Source organism: Nomascus leucogenys, chromosome 12 (assembly GCF_006542625.1).
Source record: "Nomascus leucogenys isolate Asia chromosome 12, Asia_NLE_v1, whole genome shotgun sequence".
NCBI classification, from domain to species: Eukaryota; Metazoa; Chordata; class Mammalia; order Primates; family Hylobatidae; genus Nomascus; species Nomascus leucogenys.
This window is the reverse complement of record NC_044392.1, coordinates 74,484,220-74,497,958: the sequence shown is the minus strand read 5'-3', so window position 1 is coordinate 74,497,958 and position 13,739 is coordinate 74,484,220. Positions and strand designations below refer to the sequence as shown.

The 13,739-nt window shown below is 36.4% G+C and overlaps 1 protein-coding gene across 3 annotated transcripts in view; it reads left to right on the top strand.

Moving 5' to 3' along the window:
- CDC14A (cell division cycle 14A) overlaps positions 1 to 13,739 on the top strand; it is a 169,235-nt gene that overhangs the window by 120,831 nt on the left and 34,665 nt on the right. For all 3 annotated transcript variants that reach the window (XM_003260116.3, XM_003260117.3, XM_012500327.1), the window contains exon 11: positions 12,474 to 12,633. In XM_003260116.3, the coding sequence (XP_003260164.1) occupies positions 12,474 to 12,633 (160 nt within the window). The remainder of the gene's footprint in view (positions 1 to 12,473; positions 12,634 to 13,739) is intronic.

The following is a 13,739-nucleotide window of genomic DNA, read 5'->3' as shown; positions in this document are numbered from 1 at the left end:
TACAAATGGCCAATAAACATACGAAAAGTGATTCAACCTCATTAGCTATTTCTTATCTTTTGGTACACCTATCTGTTGGAGATATACCTGTGAGTGGAACAGTTGGGTATGTGTGCACTCAGAGTTAGAATTATTAAACAGTTTTCCAAAGTAGATATGCCTGTTTATGTTCTCATCAGCAATGGTTTGTCAGTCTCTTAAATTGAAGCCATTAGATTTTTTAAAGTGGTAACTTGCTTTATAGTTTTAATTTGCTTTTTCTTGATGACTAAGGTCAATCTTTGTGTATTCTAGATACTAGTCCTTTGTCTGGTAAATGTTTTTCAAGTTTTTTTTTCAGTTTATAACTTATCTTTTCATCCTCTTAATAGGGTCTTTTACAGAATAAAAGTTTTAAATTTTGATGAAATCCCTTTTATCACTTTTTTCTTTTTGATATTGTCTAAGACTCTTAGTTTAGCCCTAGACTCAATGATTTCTCATATTTTTTTTCTAAAAAGTTTATAGTTTTACATTCACATTTAAGTCTGTGATGGATTTTAAGGTTTTTTGTTTATTTCATAACATGTGAGACTTAGGTCAAGCTTCTTTTTTTTTGGCCTATGCATGCCCAGTTGCTTCAGTACCATTTTTGTTGAAAATTCAGTTTCTCCACTGAATTTTTTCTATAGCAGCATCAAAAATCATTTGGATATATTTATGTTGATCTATTTCTTTGTTCTCTATTCTGTTCCATTGACCTATGTGTCTCCTTCCTTCAATACCACACTCTCTTGATTACTGGACCTATATAGTGAGCCTTAACATTGGAAGAGTGATTCCTTCCACTTTGTCCTTCTTTAACAAAATATTCTTAGCAATTCCACTTTCTTTTCCTTTTCATATAAATTTTAGAGTAAGTCTGTCTAAATCTACAGATAATGTTTCTTGGATTTTAATAGGAAGTTTGTTAATCTTCTATATCGTTTTGGGGAGAATTGACATCTTTACTATTGTTTAGTCTTCTAATCCATAAACATGATACGTCTTTTCATTTATTTAGATCTTCTTTGATTTCTTTCATCAGCATTGGATAGTTTTCTGGATGCAAGTCCTTTTTTGTTAAATTTACACCTAAGTACTTATTTTTTTTTTAGCAATTATAAATGGTATTTATGTCCATATGTTCATTGCTAGTATGTAGAAATACAATTGATTTTTCTTTTTCTTTCTTTCTTTTTTTTTTTTTTTGAGATGGCATTTCCTTCTTTTTGCCCAAGCTGGAGTCCAATGGCGCAATCTCGGCTTACTGCAACTTCTGCCTCCCAGGTTCAAGTGATTCTCCTGCCTCAGCCTCCCAAGTAGCTGGGATTACAGGCACGTGCCACCACGCCTGGCTAATTTTTTATATTTTTAGTAGAGATGGGGTTTCACCATGTTGGCCAGGCTGGTCTTGAACTCCTGACCTCAGGTGATCCTCCCACCTCGGCCTCCCAAAGTGCTGGGATTACAGGTGTGAGCCACCCTGCCTGGCCACAATTGATTTTTCTGTTTATTTTGTATCCTGAAACCTAGGAGTTTTGTGTGGGGGTGTGTGTGTGTGTATGTGCAAATTCTCGGGGATTGCTTTTTCATCCACAAATAGGACAGTTATTTTCTTTCTAATCTATATACCTTGTGTTTCCTTTTCTTCCCTTGTTGGACAGGCTAAAACTTCCAGCGCTGTGATGAGTAAGGGTGATAAGAGCAGACATCCTTGTTGTGCTCCCAGTCTTGGAAGGAAAGCATCCAGGCATTCACCTGGATTAAGTATATTAATTGAGGTTTTCTATAGATGTTCTTTATCAGGTCGAGGCAGTTCCCCTCTATTTCTATGTTTCTAAGAGTTCTTATCATGAATGAGTGTTGAATCTTGTCAAATACTTTTTCTGGCATTGACTGATAATGATCACATGATTTTCTTCTTAAGACTGTTAATATGGTAGATTACATCTATTGCTTTTTGTATATTGAAGAAGGGCTTATGTCCCTGGAATAAACACCATTTGGTCATGGTGTGTAATTCTTTTTATATATTGCTGAACTCTGTTAGTTAAAAATTTTTATGTCCATATTCATAAGTAACATTGGTTTGTAGTTTTCTTTTTTTTGTTTTGTCTGGGTTTTGTGTCAGGATAATACTAGTTTCATGAAATGAATTGGGAATTGTTCTTCTCTGTTTCCTGGAAGAGATTGTGAGAACTGGTGTGAATTCTTAAAATGCTTCGTAGAATTCTCCAGTGAAATTATCTGGGCCTGGGGATTTCTTTTTAAAATTATGAATTCAATTTCCTTAATAGACATAAGGCTATTTAAATAATCCATTTCATATTGGGCGAATTATGGTAGTTTGTTTTTGAGGAATTAGTCCGTTTCATCTAAATTGTCAAATTTATGTTTGTAGAGTGTTTTTTTTTTTTTAAAGTATTCCTTTATGTTTGCAGAGCCTGTAGTGATTTTCTTAGCTTCATTTCTGATGTTAGTAATTTATGTATTTTTTTTCCCTTTGTCAGTCTCGCTAGAAGTTGGACAATTTTATTGATCTTTTCAAAGAATCAGCTCATTGTTTCATTAATTTTCTCCTTATATATTTATTTTTAATTTCATTGGTTCATGTTTTTATATTTATTATTTCCTTCTGCTTGCTTGTAGTTTTCAGTATTTTGGCAATGTGTCTAGGTGTGGATTTCATTGGAATTATCCTTTTTTGAGGTTTACTCAGCTTCTTGAATATTTAGGTTTATGTCTTGTCAAATTTGGAAGGTTTTCAGCTATTATTTACTTAAGGGCTTTCTCAACCCTGTCCTCTTTTTCCTTTCCTTCTGGAACTCTGTTGACATGAGTGTTAGGTTTTTTGTTATAGTCCCACAGCTCTCTGGGACTCTCTTCATCATTTTATTTTTAGTTTATTTTCTCTTAGTTATTCAGATTGGATAGTTTCTACTATTCTATCTTCCCCTTTACAAATTCTCTCATCTCTCCATTCTGCCATTTAACCCACTCACTGAATTTTACATTTTGGTTATATGCTATTCTAAACTTTCTGTTTGGTTTTCTTTATACCTATTTCTTTGCTGAAACTTCCTATTTTGTCAGTTGTTTCATGTGTCTTTGTAATTGTTTGTTGGGGCATTTTTATCATGGCTACTTTTAAATCTTTGTCAAATTCTTCTAACATCTCTGTCATCTTGGTGTTGGCATTTAGCGATCATCTCTTTTCATTCAGTCAATGTCAATGTTGAGAAAATGTTAACCTGGACATTTTCCTAGTATGTTGTGAGACTCTGGATCTTACTAAAACATTCTGTTGTATCTGGCTTCTTACACTGCTCCAGCAGGGGAAGATGGTGGCAGTTGGGTTGGGAGGGAGGGGGTTGCCACATTGCTACTACCAGTGGAGGCAGGCATCTGGATTCTGTACTCAGCCTCTGTTGATGTCCAAGGTTGAGGGGCTTCTTGTTGCTGGTGGGTGGAGGTGGGAGTTCTAATTTCCCATCTGGTCTGCACTGACACTGTGATAGGGGTCACCTTGTTACTGAAGGGTGTTGGTGAAAGTCTTCACTCTCCACTAGGCCTCCTGTGACACCACTCCAGCTGACAGGGGAGGGTTGCTGGTCACTGCCTGGTTGAGGTGGACTTCCAGGTTCCACCATTACTACCTTAGTGAGGAGTGGGGCCAAAACTGGGGGATCTCATTCTCTGACTCCCAACTTAGCCTTCTTTGACACTTCTGTGGTAAGTGATTGACAAAGGGTATAGGGGTGCCTACCTATAGCCTGGCAGCATGGAAATCCAGGATCCCCTCTCAGTCTTTGCTGGCTGGCAGGGTTAGGGCCACAGTTTATTTCCTGTGGGGTTTGGCTGGAGAAGAGCAGTTGTTGAAACGTTTTGTTGTCTGCTAGGATACCCTTTTCCTGTTCCTGTGACTAGACAGAGCAGGCTTTTCTTTGGGCTTTAAAAATATCAGCTCTGGGCTGGGCACGGTGGCTCATGCCTGTAATCCCAGCATTTTAGGAGGCCGAGGCGGGCAGATCGCATGAGGTCAAGAGTTGGAGACCAGCCTGATCAATGTGGTGAAACCCTGTCTCTACTAAAAATGCAAAAATTAGCTGGGCATGGTGGCATGTGCCTGTAATCCCAGCTACTTCGGAGGCTGACGCAATCAATTGAACCTTGGAGGTGGAGGTTGCAGTGAGCCGAGATTGCGCCACTGCACTCCAGCCTGGGCGACACAGCGGGACTCTGTTGAAAAAAAAAAATCAGCTCTGTTGGCATTTTTGAATCATTATCTTCTTCAGCCCTAAGACTAGGCTATATAAGGGAAAAAGAAAATTCGAGGAACTCACCACCATTTCGTTACTTAGGTCTCAAGGTTCCAACCGATCTGCCTTTTTCTTTTCTATTTTTCAGAGTCTTGTTTTTTTTTTTAAATATATATAGGATTTTAAATTTTACTTATGGGAAGAATAGGGAAAAGTACATCTACTTCATTTTCCAGAAATAGTGTTATTGCCTTATATTTTAAGGTAATTAGTCTGCCTATAATTTTCGGCATGAAATCTGCTGTGGCAGTCTGAATAATGTCTCCCCAAATACAGGCATATTTTAATCTCTGTGAACCAGCTGTGAATGTTACTGTATATGGAAAAAGGGACTTGGCAGAAGTGATTAAGTTAAGGATGTTGATGTGGGGAGATTATCCTGGATTATTTGGGTGGGCCCAATATAATCACAGTGTCCTTAGAAGAGGGACCCAGGAGGAGCCATTTAGAGGAGAAGCCGATATGATGACTGAAACAGAGATTGGACCGATGCACTTTAAAGACAGAGTAAGGAGCCATAAGCCAAGGAATATGGGCAGCCACTGTAAATTGAAAAAGGCAAGGAAACAAATTATCTCCTCAAAGCCTCCATATGGAACCAGCTCTGCCTACTGTCACTGCTTTAGCTCAGTGAAACTGATTTTGGACTTCCAACTCCAGATCTGTAAGAAAGTAAATTTGTGTTCTTTTAAACCACCACATTTACGGTAATGGTTTACAATATCCATAGGAAATTAATACATCTGCTTTTTATAGATAGTCAGCAAATATGTACAGTAGGAGGTGCTGATCCTAGTGATGAACATGCATATTCTGAACTTCTCTTATCATACTTTCTAATTTGGAGTATTTAATTCCAAATACTCCAAATTAGAAAGTATGATGAATAAGAGCATATAGAGGAGTCGTGTGACTTAAGTGTTATTTAAGGAAGCTTGGGTTGCTACAATGTGTAAGATGAATTGGGTGGATGGAGATTGGAATCAGAGAGGCTAAAAAGGAGACTATTATCATCCATCTCAGAGAGACAAGGACTTATCAAAAGAGGATAGAAGTTGGACTGAAGATTTAGAGATGGGTACCAGGGACATTTCAAGAAAAAAAAAACAAAAACAAGGCTTTGAAGACTAATGATCGGAGAGACGAAGAGTATGAAGTCAATGATGACGCAAAAGCATGAATAAGTAACGTGTTCATTAAGCAAGAAATAAGAGGGTAAAAACGTTTTCTGTTAGGTTTTCACCTGTCAAAAATGACTGAACAAGTTAAAGTGATTGTATTCTTTTAAAGGTGAAAAGTCAATCAGTGCTTTTTAGAGAATGTTAATTCCAAATCTCTGACTTTAGAAAGGCTGGTTTGTCATATCCTCCTAGTCCTTGAGGACCAAAATATGTCCAGGTGCTTGATTGCTGTGTCTTAAACAAGCAGCCCTCTTATTCACTGGCAGTAAGAGAGATGTTTATTAGCATCCTTTCGAGTTGTTGATGAATTTACATATTGGCTGACCTCTCCTTTGTTACAGGCTGAAATTTTATATTTAAACTTTTAAAGGATATAAATAAAGCTCTCTATTTGCAAAACAACCATCAGGTGTTTTTCTTCTATTTAAAGCTGAAGTTCTTAAACCAAAAATACCATTCTGAATCCCAAATGTGTCTTCTATCAAACATCCTCAAGGTTCTTAAAATGATGTAAAAATACGTCTTTTTGTTTTTGAGCCAACTCTGGACTCAAAGTCCTCAGAGACAACCTTTAGAAGTATAAAGGTGGAGTCAGGCTGCTTTTACAGTTTGGTTGATTCTATTTATTGAACATTTACTGTGTGAATGTTCCCCTGACCTTGGGTATCATTATCTATCTGTGATAGATAACCTATATCACAGATAGATAGATCTATCTGTGACCTCGGGGATCATGATCTGTTAAAGCTTTCATTCATTATAAAGGGATCATTGAGGGACTAGTGTTGGGCTCCCACGGGGATTTTCAGCTCACGGAGATCCTTTACTTACGGGGCTCAATATGGCATTGTTTTTGTTTTACATTTCCTTTTGAGACAGAGAGAACTCACATAAAGCCTAAATCTGGCTCTTGCAGGAAGTTTTGTCTCTAAAGCGGAGCTTCCATTTTGAACGAGGTTATCTTTATGAAGCACAATATTATGGTTGAACTCTTTTTCATTCTTAAATCCATAAATCAATAATTCCCCTGTTCTACTTTATTACAATAGATGTTTTCATCAGCTTCTGCTGAGTTGGATATTTTCAGAATTCTAACTTTGTTGCAAGCCTTCCATTGTCTTCAGTGCTTCTCAAACGTGAAAATGCTTAGGAATCGTTGGGGGATCTTGTTCAGTGCAGTCTCTGATTCGGCAGGTCTGAGGTGAGACCTTAGAGTCTGCATTTCTAACAGGCTCCCAGGTGATGTGCTGCTGCTGGTCCCTGAACCACATTCAATAACAAGGGTATTTGGCTCATCCTTACTCTGTAAATATCAACTTAGGCTACATCTTAATTTGGTGCCAATAGCATTTGGTAAGTTTCACAGTTGGATTGAGCTAGATCAGAAATTCATAGTTAAACCATTGCTTTTTTATTTCAGGAATTAGCAAAAATAAGATGAAAAACATCTGTTTAGAAAGTGGAAAATGCTTGAAAAAGTCTAACAATAATGGTTTGAGTTTTAGTTGAGATTGACTTCTATCATTTCCTTTTTTAAAAAATTAATTTTTAAAAAAAATTTCAATAGCTTTTGGGATACAAGTGGTTATTGGTTACATGGATGAATTGCATAGTATGAATGCCGAGATTTTAGTGCACCCATCACCTGAGTAGTGTACGTTGTACCCAATATGTAGTTTTTTAATCTCTCTTGTCCCCCACCCCAGCTTCTGTGAGTCTCCATAGTCCATTGTATTCACTCTGTGTGCCTTTGCATACCTGTACCATTTCCTTTTATGGTTTTCTTTTAGATATATGCTGTAGGTCAAGGAATATAGGCTAAAAAATTTTAATTATTTATTTTAAGGATTTAAAATTTTGTGTTTCCTAAAATACAGAAATTATAATCCGAAATACTATAAAAATCAGAATTTAACAAAACAAGATACTGTGTTTTATTAGAATTACAAGCATACTGCATAGGTTTGAGTTTACACTATTTACTGAAAATGACATTTTCGTAGTAACACTCAATTATAGAATTTTCTGATTTTCTTTTCAACAGTTAGTGCTGCACTATCTGATCCATTTGTTGACTGCCAGTTGACAGTGGAACTACTGACTAAGCAAAAATAAAATCCTAATATGTGTTCAAGTATTAAGGATAATTAAGTATATATCAGAATCTTTGGCAGTGGTTGCATCAGAAATTTATTATTAAATACTCATGCCAGTTATTACTCTAGATAGAAGACTGACTTTTTAAATTAATGTTTTATTATGGTAAAATATGTATAACATAAACCTTACAATTTTAACCATTATTATGTGTATAATTCAGTGACTTTATATATGTTCACAATGTTGTGCAGCCATCACCACTATTTCTAGACTGTTTCATCATTCCAAACAGAAACTTTGTGCCCATTGAGCAATAAATCCCCATTATCTCCACCCCTACCCAAGTCCCTGGAAACCTCTATTCTACTTTCTGACATTATGAATTTGCCTGTTCTAGATTCCTCATGTAAATGGAATCATTCAATATTTGTCCTTTTGTGTCTGGCTTATTTTACTTAGCATATTTTCAACGTTCATCCATGTTGTAACGTGTATCAGAATTTCTGTTCGAGGCTGAATAATATTCCATTGTATGTATATATCCCATTTTATTTATCCATTCATTTGTTGATGGACATTTGAGTTATTTCTACCTTTTGGTTATTGCGAATAATGCAACTATTACGAACATTGGTACACAAGTATCTATTTGAATCCCTAGTTTCAATGATTTTGGGTATATACCTAAAAGTGGAGTTACTGGATCATGTGGTGATTCTATGTTTAACTTTCTGAGGAACTGTGAAACTGTTTTCCACAACAGCTGTGCCATTTTTCATTCCCACCAACAATGCATGAGGGGTCCAGTTTCTCTGTATCCTTACCAAGAATGGTTTTTGTTTGTTTTGTTTCGTGTGCTCTGTATAGAACTATATGAAAAGGGTTAGAGATGGGGGAATAAGTATTGTAAGCAGTAAAAAAGTAAGCAGTAATATATTATGCTTAGTTATGAAGTTTGCATTTTGGCATGACACTCCAATGATCTAGCTTCTGATTGTAGGGTTCTATACCTAAACTAGATTTAGTTAGTTGAATCTTTTGGAGAATTCCCTTCCTCAGTTTTTTCCTTCTAGCTTCATTTTCTGGTATGTTTCACAATTAACTGCCTTCCCTTATACTTTCAGAAATTATCTAAATATCTTCCTAGTGAATCTTCCACTTGTACCACGGCATTTGAAGAACTCCTTGAATACCTATTGCTTTCCCACCCCCTGCATTTTGGTTACTGCTTCCCATCTGTCTTTCTTTGACAGCAAGGTAGACCATTTTGTTAGCCCACTTCTTTAGGCCAGGAGCTGTCTCTGTTTCCGTAATAGCTCTGGGCTGGTGGAATAGAAGGTACACAAAATAGATTGCTACTCAAGTCATGGGTAGAGTAGGCCTAGGCCAAGCTAGAAAGTGGGTTATGTTTCTATTTGAAGTGACCACATAGTGGCTTTGGATGGACTTTGGGGTCAGGGTTGGGTTTTTTGGGGAAAATTGTCCAGGATAGAAGAAGGATGAAGATAAAGAGTTCAGTTGGGGTGGAGATGGGATTAGGCTGGGCTTAGGGAAGTGAAGGAGGACAGGTCAGCCACACACGCAAGCCTGCACAACAGCTTCCATTGTGTTCTGGACTCAGAACTAGGAATATTCACTATAACAGTGCGACTGACTTGAATTTCATTAGAGGAATATTAAAAGCAGATGTAAAAAAAGACTGTGAAGGCTCTAGATCAGAATCAACTGTAACTTGGCTCATGATAGGACAAGTTATTTAGTTATTTTCTTATGTCCCATGCCTGGCTAGCCTAAACCCAACTAACCCAGGGCAAGGACATGGCTGAAAACAAGGACCCCAGCACTGGCTGTACTTCTTAAGGCTCTATTCAAACCAAGACACATCTCTTCCTGTCATTTTAAAGCACATGCCCTATTAGCAGAGGGTCAGTAAATTTCATGCTGTCTTAGAAAATGCACTATATTCTTGGAGAATGTACTTTGAGCTGGTGTGTTAGCTTCATAAGATTTGATTTTTACATACTAAATGCTTAAAAATACATGTTTTACTTCTTTTGTTTGAGATGAGGCTTTTAGGGAGTAATAGACACCACAATAAAAGCTAGCATGGTTTGCATTTTGAATAAAAAGGAATTTGCGTGAAGTGCTGCTTTTTCTCAAGAAGCACTTGCGTACAGCATTGCTTAGCAACACACAAATCAGCTCTGACACCTTATTCATCTTTAATATTCAGGTTCAAATCAAGCCTTTCCAGAGATGGGACAGATTGCGTCTTTCAAACCAAGCAAGTGAAAGTTGTCACTTTGTAATTTTCATCTTTAAGTTGGCAGCAGCATCAGAATTTTCATTTTATAACTTCTTTTGGAATTGGAATTTTTTTCAACTAGCCTCTTATGTCCTTCTTCTCCTCTGTTCTCACTTTGTTTTTTATTCCTAAAGACCCTTAAAAGGTCTTTCCTGTATTTTTGGGATCAAATTTGAATTCCTTAGGATGACATGCAGGGCCCATCTCTCATAGCCTCTGCTTCAGCCAAATTAAACAATTCATGTTCATAAACATGCTGTTTTCTTTGATATCACTATTTTTCCAGCCCACATTGTTTTCTTTGCTTGGCGATACTCTTAGCTGGGTAAGTCGTGCTCATCTTTCCAGATACTTCTGGAATGTTGGGGAACTTCTTTTTGATTCCTTCAGATTGAGTAAGGGGCCTCTTTTCCTGAGGTCCTCTGTAAATCCTGATCATAGGGTTTATAATAATGGACTTCATTTGTTTGCTTTTCTCATCCTAAACTAGAAATTCCTTCTTGAGAGACAGGGATTCAGTCTTTCACCCTTACATCCTGTCCTTCCTGTGTGTTTCATTTATCTGAATTTCTCACTATTTATGATAGAGCTGAATCTTCTCTTTTTTGTAATCATGATTTTTATTCTTTTCAACCTAACTCTCTCTCTCTCTATATATATATGTATATACAGAGAGAGATACCAAAAGATATAGATATATTTTATTATAAATATAAAATATTTTATTTTATGTTATAAATATAAAATATTTTATTGTATATTATAAATATACAATAAAATATATATTTTATTATACTTTAAGTTCTAGAGTACATGTGCACAACGTGCAGGCTTGGGAGCCTCCATCCGTGTTCCCATAAATGACATGGTCTCATTCTTTTTTATGGCTGCATAGTATTCCATGGTGTATATGTACCACATTTTCTTTATCCAGTCTATCATTGATGGACATTTAGGTTGATTCCTTGTCTTTGCTATTGTGAATAGTGCTACATGAACATTTGCATGTATGTGTCTTTATGGTAGAATGATTTATATTCCTCAAGATATATACTCAGTAATGGGATTGCTGGGACGAATGGTAATTCTGTGTGTCACTCTTTGAGGAATTGCGACACTGCTTTCCACAATGGTTGAACTAATTTGTACACCTACCAACAGTGTATAAGTGTTCCTTTCTCTCCGCAACCTCACCAGCATCTTTTATTTTTTAACTTTTTGATAATAGCCATTCTTACTCGTGTGTGGTGGTATCTCATTGTGGTTTTGATTTGCATTTCTCTAATGATCAGTGTTTTAACTTGAATTTTATGTGATATGTGAAATCTTTGTGAGAAAGTATTACTCAATCCTGTTGCTTTAAAAAAAATCTACGTTCTTACTGGTGGCATCTCCTTGATAATGCTATTATTTCATTGGATGTTGATTTTTTTATGACGAACCACAGTGTTTTTAGTTTAATTCTATTCTGTACAGTTTAATTCTATTCTATAGGATAGAAATAAAGTGATTTTATGGGATAGTTTATCTTATAGGAAATGTATGAAGCTGATCCCATCAATAAAAATAAAATCCTCAGAATGTCATTTTGCTTACGTATTTCAAATTATCTTCGTATAACTTTGAAAACAGTTGTGGGCTGGGCGCGGTGGCTCACGCTTGTAATCCCAGCACTTTGGGAGGCCGAGGCGGGCGGATCACGAGGTCAGGAGATTGAGACCACGGTGAAACCTCGTCTCTACTAAAAATACAAAAAATTAGCCGGGCGTGGTGGCGGGCGCCTGTAGTCCCAGCTACTCGGAGAGGCTGAGGCAGGAGAATGGCAGGAACCCGGAGGTGGAGCTTGCAGTGAGCCGAGATTGCGCCACTGCACTCCAGCCTGGGCGACAGAGGGAGACTCCGTCTCAAAAAAAAAAAAAAAAGAAAGAAAACAGTTGTGATTGTGCCTTAATGAATGAAAGTTTATACATGAACTTCAAACACATTTTCTTTTGTAAGGACAATCTAATTGAGGATATAAGCCTTGCTTTTAGATTCTAAGAGTAGGTTTTTAAAGTTATGTGTGAGGGCCTTTCATGGTACCACCCAAAAGTAGGTATGTAATACTTTTTTGGGTAATATCTCCATTTAACTCAAGTTCTTTCATGTACAGTTTTGAGTCTAGTTATTCTCTCTGTTTTTATAAATAGGCATATCAAATTGCTATTTGAGAAATTGAAGAATTCAAATTTATATTTAAAAGACAAATGGGCTTATAATCTTTATTGCTGTGGAATTTGTTCTGAGCATCTGAGGACTTTAGCAGTCAACTATATAGACAAATATTGGAGGATGACATTTGTGTTTAATATAGAACCTTATTTTGGCTTTTTGAAAGTGACTTCATTATTCTTTATTCTAAGATATCATAATCTTTCTAGTCTGATTTGTAAATGCTTATTTGCTAAATCTTTTCCTTTATAAGACATCATACCTTTGAGATAAGAGTAGATTGTTTTAAAGATAACTTTTTCTTGTCATTTTTTTTTTGTTTTGTTTTTTATACAGAAAACAAGCATCGTTGTGGGTCCAAGGAGACATTTTCCGATCCAAACTGAAAAATCGACCATCCAGTGAAGGAAGTATTAATAAAATTCTTTCTAGCCTAGATGATATGTCTATTGGTGGAAATCTTTCAAAAACACAAAACATGGAACGATTTGGAGAGGTAAGTTTTCCCTAGGAAGATTCTTAAAACTGATGTTCTGCATTTGTTTCTCAGTTGGACCTATATAACATAGCAGTGTCTTTTCTCTGGATGCCGTGAGTATCAAGTTTTTAGAAGCAGAGTCATCCATCTATATAGCAAGAAGCAGAGGAAAGAAACCAATTGCCCTTAAAAAAAAAAAAAGCTATAATTTAAGGAGTAAATTATAAAGGAGGCTACTCTGGTAAGGCAGAATATTTATAGAAAGGAAACAGAAAAGCAAACTTTCTATTTGAAAATTAAAATAGATATCAAGAAGAAAAATTTTAATGTGACAATTGAGGAAATAATACATACCACAAGTGGTGCTTTGAAAGCCTCAAATTCATGCTGATTTCTAAAGTAAGTGCTGACTTGAAAACATGATTAGCGCACTTTTTTTAAAAAAAAATTAAGGCTCTACTGTAAACAAACCACCATAAATAGTTGATATATATTGTCTGATTAATATTCATAACTACCTGGTGAGTTAGGTAATACTATCTCTATTTTATAGGAAGGAAATTGCATATCAGAGATGTTCTAACCTCAATGTCAAACATGGTTCAATCCATGTCTGTCTGAGTCCAAGCTTGTGTTTTTTTATATCACACCCTGTTGCCTCTGAATAAAAATAGAAGTGATTTACTAAGAATTAGGATTATGAGCATTTTTGGAACTAGAAACAACATTGAAACACCATTTGTTTGGTTCCACTATTGTAGACACAAGAAACTGGGGTCCCAGAAAATTTGTGATGTGTGCAAAGTTCCAGGGTTGTTTAGTAGTGGGGCCACTTTGAGAACTGGACATTCAATTCCTAGTTTAGGTCTTTCTACCATGTTATGCCTGAGGTGAAGCTAAGTATCTGGTTTATATTTTTATATCTCTAAAGGAGAAAAAAAAAAAAGAAAAAAAGGACCTGTTCAAAATAGTGGAACAAGCCAGGCAGGGTGATGTGTGCCTGTGTGGTCCCAGTTACTTGGGAGACTGAGGTGGGAGGATGTTTGAGCCCAGGAGTCGAAACTGTAGTGAGCTGTGATGGCATCACTGCACTCTATCCTGGGCGACAGAGCAAGCACCCGTGT